This window comes from Elephantulus edwardii, unplaced genomic scaffold, assembly GCF_000299155.1.
Source record: "Elephantulus edwardii isolate Elephantulus edwardi_28Jun2011 unplaced genomic scaffold, EleEdw1.0 scaffold00209, whole genome shotgun sequence".
Taxonomy (NCBI): Eukaryota; Metazoa; Chordata; class Mammalia; order Macroscelidea; family Macroscelididae; genus Elephantulus; species Elephantulus edwardii.
The window spans coordinates 253,461-262,975 of NW_006399959.1; the positions used below are offsets into that span (position 1 = coordinate 253,461).

General features: G+C 43.8%; 1 protein-coding gene across 1 annotated transcript in view; it reads right to left on the bottom strand.

Moving 5' to 3' along the window:
• The window catches only part of SEC14L5 (SEC14-like 5 (S. cerevisiae)), a 110,618-nt gene that overhangs the window by 8,680 nt on the left and 92,423 nt on the right, over window positions 1-9,515 (bottom strand). The window contains 5 exon segments of the mRNA XM_006897412.1: window positions 649-876; window positions 1,344-1,478; window positions 4,647-4,781; window positions 7,103-7,134; window positions 7,137-7,273. Of these exon segments, the coding sequence (XP_006897474.1) occupies window positions 649-876; window positions 1,344-1,478; window positions 4,647-4,781; window positions 7,103-7,134; window positions 7,137-7,273 (667 nt within the window).

The following is a 9,515-nucleotide window of genomic DNA, read 5'->3' on the forward strand; positions in this document are numbered from 1 at the left end:
ATCGGGATGGGTGTGTCAGAGGCAGTGCGATTGGCACAAGATAGAGCAGGGTTTAGGGCTGTTGTACATAGGGTCGCTATGAGTCGCAAACAACTCGATGGCACATAACAATAACAACAATAATAGCAGCAAGTGCTATCAAGTTGATTCTAGTTCATTATCACACACACAATTCCCAAGCCTGTTGCAGAGTAGAACTGTGCTGTATAAAGATTTTCAAGGCTGTAGCTGTTCAAAAACAGATTGCCAGGCCTTTCTTCTAGGGCATCTTTGGGTCGATTCAAGTCAAGCTTTTGGCTAGCAGTCAAACATTTAGTCATCTGCACCATCCAGAGACCCCTGAAATAGCCCCAGGGAACTCAATACACTTCTATATTTGCTATGATTCCCATTTCTCAGATGGGTAAACCAAGGCACTCTGCACCCTGCCCCATCAATGTGCTGCCAGGCCCTCAAGCGTGATTTCTAGCTTGTATGAACTGCCACTTGGCTAGGTGTGAGCTTATGTGATGTTTCTCTCCTTCACCGTCCACTGGGGTCCTCAAGGCTGAGACCTCATCTGCTTTGTCTACCTCCGCATTCCAGAGCCTGGTACCTAGGGGACACTTAGCAGTGCAAGGAGAGCACACTCCTAAGCAGAGCAGGTACCTGAATGCTCTCTCCTTCTCGGCAGAGCGAGGGAGCCTCCACAAGGCTATAGTTGGTATCCAAGCCCCAGCTTCTGTCCACCAGCTGCCCACTAGCCCTGGCCCCAGACTTCTGGAGGCCCAGCATGGGAGCCTGCTTGGCATGGTACAGGTTGAACACCACATTTCCTCGAAGGATGTCAAAGTCCCAGGTAATAACAAATTCTCCTTCTAGAATCTCCACCGTCACCTGCTGGACAGAGTGAGGGTGAGACTGAGAGTCCAGGCCAGGACCAGCCCCTCAACCTCTTTTCCGAACCTCCCAGGAGAAGAGCTTGAATGGGGAAGCAACCCAGGAGGGAGGCCCAGCCATGTCTCTGAGTGTGGGCTGCTAAAGTTGCCCTCTGGTTTTGAGAACAGCGTTGGACAAAAAGATCACAGGAATGCCCCTGGAGCAAGATGAGACATTCTGTGGTGCTGTTCACTATCCAAACCCTTTCCATGTGGAACTCAGGCTGGGGCTGGGTAGAGGCTAAACTACCTCATGTTTAGATTCCTCCCACATCCAACCTGCCTCTCATCTTACAGGATCCCCTCTTTCCACACCAAGAGCTGTCAATCAAAGGCACTGATAGGAGAACCTTTGCCTCAGGCTCTGAATGAGGGAACCTGAGGCCAGTTTCAGCCCCTCAAGCCCTCCCAGGCCAAGGTCAGCACCTCATGAGGGGCTCCCTGGAGCACGCTAGCTGAATGGTAGGCCTCGGTCCACTGCCGCAGCTGGTTGGCATGTTCATACTCCTCTTCCATCAGATAGAGTGTCTTGGGAATCAGCCCTCCTTCAGGGATGTTACACTGGGGAAAGAAGGTGGAGACAAGTACTGTGCTGACCCTCTTGTACAAAAGATCAAAAGATCCAAAAATAACTAAATGCATAGAGACAAAGTAGAATCCTGGTTACCAGGGGCTGGGAGGAGAAGGAATGGGGAGCTATTGCTTAAAAGGCTCCAGGAGTTTCTGCCTGGAGTATTGAGAAAGTTCGGGAAATAGAAAGTTATTATGACATCATGAATTCATTTTACACCATTGTGTTATACACTTAAAAATGGCTAAAATGATACATATTTATATGAGCATTGTTATTAGATGCTATCACGTCAGCTCCAAATAATTAGGACCCCATGTACAACAAGGGAATAACCTGGCCTTGTCCTGCTCCATTCTCACAATCTGCTGTGCTTGAGCCCATTGCCACAGTCGCTGTACAGATTCCAGCTCCTCTTTCGAGTGCTTTCTTACCTGAGGGCTCATCTCCCAGCACTGTATCCAGCAACATTCCACATTTGTTCACAGGGTTTTCAAGGGCCAGTGGTGAATGGTCAGTCCTGCTTCCTACTATGTCTGCATCTGGAGCAGTGTCACAGCAACACACCTGCCACCAGTGTGGCAGGGAAAGCCTCAGTCAGGGTTGCAGAGGTCCTAGTTCTTGAGCCATGCTGCTGACCAAAAGGATGGAGTCAGCCAAACAATAAGTCATCACAAACCCAAAGAACACAGTACTTTCCCACAAACAGGGTCACCATGAGTGGGTCCACTTTGTAGCAAGAAGTAAGGATTTGGGTATACTTTTCCCATCACTTTTTAAATCAAAATCAAAGAAAAGCTAAAAGATGTTAAGTCAAGGACTATCAAAACATTTCCTGCCTCGAGAAGGTGCTTGTGAGCCCCAAAACAACTCTGACCAACATTGTGTTCACACAACAGGGTGGGCTTTCCTGGTCTCATGGAACCTCTGGAACCATTCATTGATTGAGATGAATTGCCCACCCTCTTCCACAGGGCAGGATCAGACCCAGAGCAGTCAGTCCCTCACCAAAGGCCCTCTAAAGATACAGACCCAAGTTTATCTGAGTTCAGACTCAGGACCCTTACCAATCTACTGGCTGAGGGCTAAATCTGGGACCTTTTCCACACTGCACCCCCAGGGGGCTGTGCCTCCCCCTCATTTGTGGGGATGGAAAAATCCTAGGCTGGTGACACACCCCAAGACTTATACCAATCTTACCACATCAAGTAGATTCTGACAATGACCCTGTAGAATGGTTCCGTGGGTTTTCTAAGACAGCGAAGCTTTATAGAAACAAACTGCTTCATCTTGCTCCCTTGGAACAGCTGGAGGGGGTGGGGGTTGAACCACTAACTTTGTGGTTAGCATGTTAATGCCTTAAACACTGCTATCAGGGATCCTTTTTGTACTATGCCTTCTCACTTCATTGCCATTGAGTCAGAATCAACTTATGGCTAACCCTCCAATAGGTTTTCAGAGACTGTAAATCACATGTGAAGGGACTGCACATCTTTCTCCCACTGAGCTACTGACAGGTCTGAACCAACAGCGAGGTGATGCCTTTGTGTTAACACCACAGTCCTCTACAGATTATACCACTGGAGCTCCTTTTTATAATGTACAGGCTTCCCCAAACTAAAGACATCCTTGGTGCCCAGGCCATAGGAGAGGCTAGTCACTGCTGAAGAGGGTTCTTGCTACCATTTCTCCTAAAGAATCACCCATAATTACCAATTGTTTTGATTGTGGATCCAAGTCTAGTGGTAAGAAGCTGCACAGCAATCCCTAAGGCAAATGGTTCAAATATACCAGCTGCTCCAGAAGAGAATGGGTAATCTCCTCAAGTGTGATATACTGACTCAGAAAACCCATTAGAGGGTCAGCTATGAATTAGTTCTGACTCTACAGCACACAACAATAAGAATGTATATTTTTCCCTATTTTTTGTTATCCAGAGAAGCAGCCATTTTTATGCCGTATCAATGAATGTTTACCCATTCCAGACTATCTCTAACACTCAATAAAGTTCATTCGCTAAGAAAGGGAGAGAGAGACACAGAAAGACCCATATTAACTAGCTGTTGTTCCATGTTCACCACCCTCAGGCCTAATGCTCTGACTTGCAGACCCACTCAACATAAATAAATCCTACATGTGGACAATAGCAAGTGCAGAGCACAGGTAATGGCCACCCTACTTCTAGAAATTATCTTTTTTTAAAATCTGAATAATATGCATCCTGGTGTTCAATCTTTCCCTCAGTGAAAAGAGAGGAATCACCATCATTTTGGTCCAAGGTGAGTCATTAAAAGGGATGCTGACAGGTCTGCCTTGAAGCAGTTGCCTGGTAGTGTATGGATGTGTCTTGGGACAAATTCTTCTGGGCACACCAGCCAAGGTCTAGAGCCACTGGGAAATTAAAGTCTCACTCATTGCAGCAGAGGGCAGAGTAAGCAAGTAAACTCTCTGACAGCTGCTTAACAACACAAGCAATCTCATGTATAACAGAACAATGCCTGCCTGGTGCTGCATGTCCTCACATCTCAGCTGTACTGCAATCATTGTGTCAGTCCATCTCATAGAGGAAGACGTCTTCTTCTCTTGCTGACACTCTGCTTTTCTGAGTATGATGACCCTCTCCTGGGGCAGGCCTCCACTGAGAACATGTCCAAAGTACTTAAGATGAAGTCTCTCCATTCTTACAGAGTCCCTAGTGGCCATGCAATCAGCTGCTGACCAAAAGACTGAAGCTTGTACATATTCAGAGGCCCCTCAGAAGACAAGACATGGTGCTCAAAATATCAGCCATCAAAATCCCTGCAGAACACAATTCCACTCTGATACACAGAGGGCTGACTCAAGTCAGCTTGACCCAATAATGGTAAACCTTACACTTGGGGTCTGTATTTCCTGAAACTTCTGCCTGTGTCTTGTTTGAAAGCATGAACTTCAGATCACATACTCAGAGAAGAGTCAGGGAGTGTTTGGGGAGGTTCCTAATACAAGCTCCTTAAAGCATTAAATAGTCCTTTCCAAGGAAAAACAAGTGTCCTGCAGCTCTGAAGCTCAGGAATCCCAGTATTGGAGGCTCCAGGATGACAGAGATCCTTGCTAAAATGGCAAAACAGCCCTCCTACCCACCAGCCCAGCCTTTGGGCCCCAGACACCATGCTTACCATGCACTCGCCCCCCAGGAAATCAGGGATCACTTCTCTATCCAGGTAGTCCACAAGGCCCCCAGGACCTTGGTAATTGCTTCCACTGTAGATGAGGAATTTCTGTCTACTGTTCTCATTGATAAAGGGGCTGATCTGTAAGAGGGGAAATGAGAATGATGTCTTTTGGTTTCATGGAACCATTCTCAGTGCCAGATGGTTTGGTTATTGAGTTGGTTCATGTCCATTCTCCCTCTCATTCCTTCATTTGAGCACCATCACTGAACCCATCCATGAGCACCAAGGATGCAGGGAGGAGGCTCACTGACCTGGAATGAGCAAAATGTGGTTAATCCATCAGAAAAACATTATTCAGACACAGAAAAGAATAAAGGGCAGATACTCACTACAGCATGAAAGGAACCTAAAAATGCAATGCTCCACTTACATGAAAAAAAGGAAAAATAATGGACTGCTATACATCAAGGACCACAACCTTTAGTGTGGACTGCATCTCAACATCAAGAAAACAAAAGTCCTCACCACAGGACTATAGTCCACAATCCTTTCTCCATAGATGAAGATGGTCCATATATGGAGAAAGGATTGAATATTTCAATTATTTCATCTTCCTTGGGTCAAAAATCAACACTTTGGTTACCAGCAGTCAGGAAATCAGGAGATGTATTACATTGGGCAAGTCCACTGTCAAGAACCTCTCCAAAAGGCTAAAGAACAATGATGTCAGTTTGAAGACTAAGGTGCACCTCATTCAGGCCATGGTCTTCTCAATCATCGGCTATGCATTAGAGGCCTGGACAATAAATAAGAATGACAGAAAAATTATTGATGCCTTTGAGTTGTGGTGTTGGAGAAGTGTGTTAAAGAGCAGAATAATTGCATTAGACAGGCCTATTTGGTCTACAATATCATGAGGAATTTATTCACGCCTTAGAACAATCAGTCATGCAAGAACAAAAGGGCAGCACTTGCTCATGGATAAAATTCAGATGCAAGTAAAATGGAGGATGAGAATCACAGGATGGAAACAGGATGCTGTTACATTAGCGGTAATTAACGTTATTTTTTTTTAAAGGATCTCTGGTGGCCTAGTGGCAAGAAGCTATTCTGCAAACCCGAAGGCACGTGGTTTGAGGGTACCAGCTGTTCCCCGTCAGCTATTACAGTTAATGTTAATTCATTTCATTGAGGGTCTTCTTCTCTTTTGCTGACCTTTCCCAGCATGATGACTTTGTCCAAGGACTGGCCCCTCCTGACAACATGACCAAAGTATGTGAAACAAAGTTCACATTAAAATTTAAAATAAAAATTATAAAAACCTCCACTACAGGGGAGCTCTGGTGGCCTAGTGGTAGGGAGCTGCAACTACAATCCCAGAGACTCACGGTTCGAATCCACCAGATGCTCCGCCGGGAAAGGAGGGACAATCTCCTCCTGTACCAGTCAGATCTGATTTGACGGTACACTTACACAAAAATTAAAAATTTTTTAAAAAATTTAAAAAAAAACTCCACTACAATAAAGAAACAATAGAAAAACAAATATTCTGGCTCAACTCTTAAGAACTATAAAGAATCAAAATGGCAAAAACAACTTGAAAGATTAGATTGAAAGCTTAGACAGCAAATGGGAAAGGAATAACTTGGAGGAGGAGCATGAGATTAGTTACACAACTAAAAGAATATAATATGCATCACTGAATGTATGGGCAGAAATGGTTGAACTGCTGCATATTTTACCATATGTATTCTTAATAATAAAAATACCATTATAAAATAATAATACAACATTGATATGAACCTCAAGTTTTTTTAAAAAGAACTATCTCTATGAGATCAAATTAGAACAGCAACCTGAAAGATTAGATGAACACTTTAAAGTGAATTCATGGTAATAGGGGAGACACAACTCAGGAAAGAGAGAATGGTTTCACAACTGAAGGAATCTCATCAAAGTCACTGACTGGTATGTGTAGAAACTTGAACTGTTGTTTGTTTAAATAGATATATTCTCAGCAATAATGCATTAAAAATTTTATAAAAAAATGAAATAATAAAAAACCTTATTATCTGTTATAGCTTTCAGCAAAGCAATTGACAGGCTTATAACATATCAAATAACACCAGAGTTTATTCCTTACAATAATCAACTATATAAGGTCAAAAAAGCCTCAGCCCTGAAGGCAGGAAGAGGTCAAATAGAAGGATTATGGGAATAATAATTACAAGAAAGAAGTGGGGAAAGTACAATTACATTGTACCTCACATGAGGTGAATTTATGTTATGAAACAGAGTTTGTATGAAAAGTCAATCTGCTTAGTAAACTTTCACTCAAATCACAATAATAGATAAATTAAGAACCTCAAACAAACAAAGAAAATGAATTAAGCGAGACAAGGACAGGGCAGGGCAGCATCAGCTCACCAAGTGCGCCAGGCCTTGGCTCCAGTTCTTACCAGCGTCCAGAGTACTGGGAAGATTCGGGGGCCCGTACGATAAGCAGCCGGCCCAAGGTCTCAGGATAGTTGTCCTCCACCACCTCAATCATCCGAAGCAATGCCTTCACACCTGGTTGCCACAGGTGCTGCATGTTGAGGCCCTCCAGGTCCAGAAGGCAAGTCCAGGAGCTGCAACAAAGAAAGTCTTCTCCTCCTTCTGTAACCTTTCACGGCCCCAACACCCTCCCAGAAGCCTAGAGGGAAGGAGGGAGGAATGAAATGGTCAAGTAGAGCTGGAAGGAGACAGTACAGGGCACGAGACCCCATGCCATGGTGGAGAGCATGTAGTGGGAGGTTGAAGAATGTGGGAATGTAGGCTGAGTGTCTGGATCCAGTCTCCCTGAGAGCCGTGTGATGTGGAGCTTGGCTGCAAGCTGATATGGAAGCCCTTATCGGGGCAGTGGTAGTGAGAATCCTGATTTCCACCTCTTCATCGTTCCCTAAAATGATCCCGAATTCAATGCAGGTACAGTTAGGATGATCCCAACTCATAGGAATTCTACTATATACAGTTCAAATTCTTATGTTTAGAATTTATGATTAAATAAAATAGTTTCTATAAAATATTCTCTATAGAAGCCAGTTGTTATTAATTGCTGAAAAAAAGAATTGTTATTGTGCTATCAAGTCGACTGTGACTCATAGAGACTCCATTCACCATAGCTCTGAACCCTGCAGAGCCTGAGCCAGTCTCTCTGTCTCCAACAACTCTACTTTCTCAATTACTTTGCCAATCTGTCTCTTTCTGGGTCTTCCTATCCTTTCACCCTTCCAAACACAGTCTCTCCTGGCAACATGATCTAAGTTTGTCAAACAGAGTTTCAAAATCCTTCCTCCAAAGCACAACCCAATTCACCCTCTTTAGGACAAACCTGTTTGTTCTCTTGGCCACCCAGGATATGTTCAAGATTCTTCTCCAGCACAACTCAGAGATATCAATTCTTCTTCTGTCATCCTTATTCACTGTCCAGCTTTCTGATGCACAGCAAATAATTGCCTGGATCAAGTACACCTTAGTCACTGGCCTGACACTGTTACTCTTTAGCATTCTGGAGAGGTCCTTGACAAAAGATTTTCTTAATATATTTCCTCTTTTAATTTCCTGACTGCTGGTGCCAAGGGTGTTGATTGCAGAATCAAGCAATCTGAAATTGCTAATCAATCTCAATCTCTTTTCCATCTATCATGGTGCTGCCAATTGGCTCAGTGGTGAGAATCTTTCTTTTCTTGATGTTGAACTTCAGTCCAAATTGCAGACTGAAATCCTTGACATTTTACATTAAAAGCTTCAGATCCTCCTCAGTTTTGGCAACCAAGGTTGTGTCATCTGCATAGCACAAGCTGTTAATGAGTCTTCCTCCAGCACTGATGTCACACTCCTCCCCATAACATCCAGCCTCCTGAATAATCTGTTCCACATACAGACTAAAAAGATATTATGGCCATTTAGGCAAGCAGGGAAGCTGAAGGCTGCAGAGGGTGGTCTCAACAGCCCGTGTAAGACCCACAGTCTTCTCGGGGCTGGCAGCATGAACCCAATGGTGGCAGTCCACAGAGGGAGAGCCAGCCATACGTCCAATGACTGAAAAGAAAATATGTACCAGGGCATCATGGGGGCTACCACTGTGGCTTACAACATCCTCAAGGAGGGAGAGAGTACAGTGGATGCTGTCAAAGGAGCCGTCATCGTTCCCTAATATGATCCCAAATTCAATGCAGATACAGTTAAGGTGGTCCCAACTCATAGGAATCCTACTATATACAACAGAACAAAACACAAATAGCAGCCACAAATGTGGCAGTCAAAAGTGAAATGAAGTCACCTTGAGAACTAAAATGTGCCTAAGCCAAGCTGGGATCTTTTCTGTTATCGCATATGAGTGTGAAAACTGGAGAGTAAATAAGGAAAGCCAGAAAAAGATCAATGCCTTCGAATTCTTGTGTTTAGAAAAACATTAACTATACCATGGATTTCCAGATGAATAAACAAATCCTTGAAACAACTACAGCCAGAATGTTCCCTGGAAAAGAGAATAGTTGGTCTTTGCTTCACATATTTTAGACATGCTGTCAGGAGGGACCAGCCCCTTGAAAAGGGTGTCATGCTTGGTAAAGCAGAGTGTCACTGAAAAAAGAGGAAGGCCCTCAATGAGATGACCTGAAATAATGGACACAAACCATTATTCACCATTGCAAGAAAACTATTGGACGTAGTTGACCAATTCAGCAAAGTAGCAGGATACAAGATCAACATACAAAAATCAGTTGGCTTTCTCTACAGTGACAAAAAGAATACAGAGCCAGAACTAAGAGAAACAATACTTTTCACAATAGCTAATCACAAGATTAAATACTTGGGAATAAATTTAAC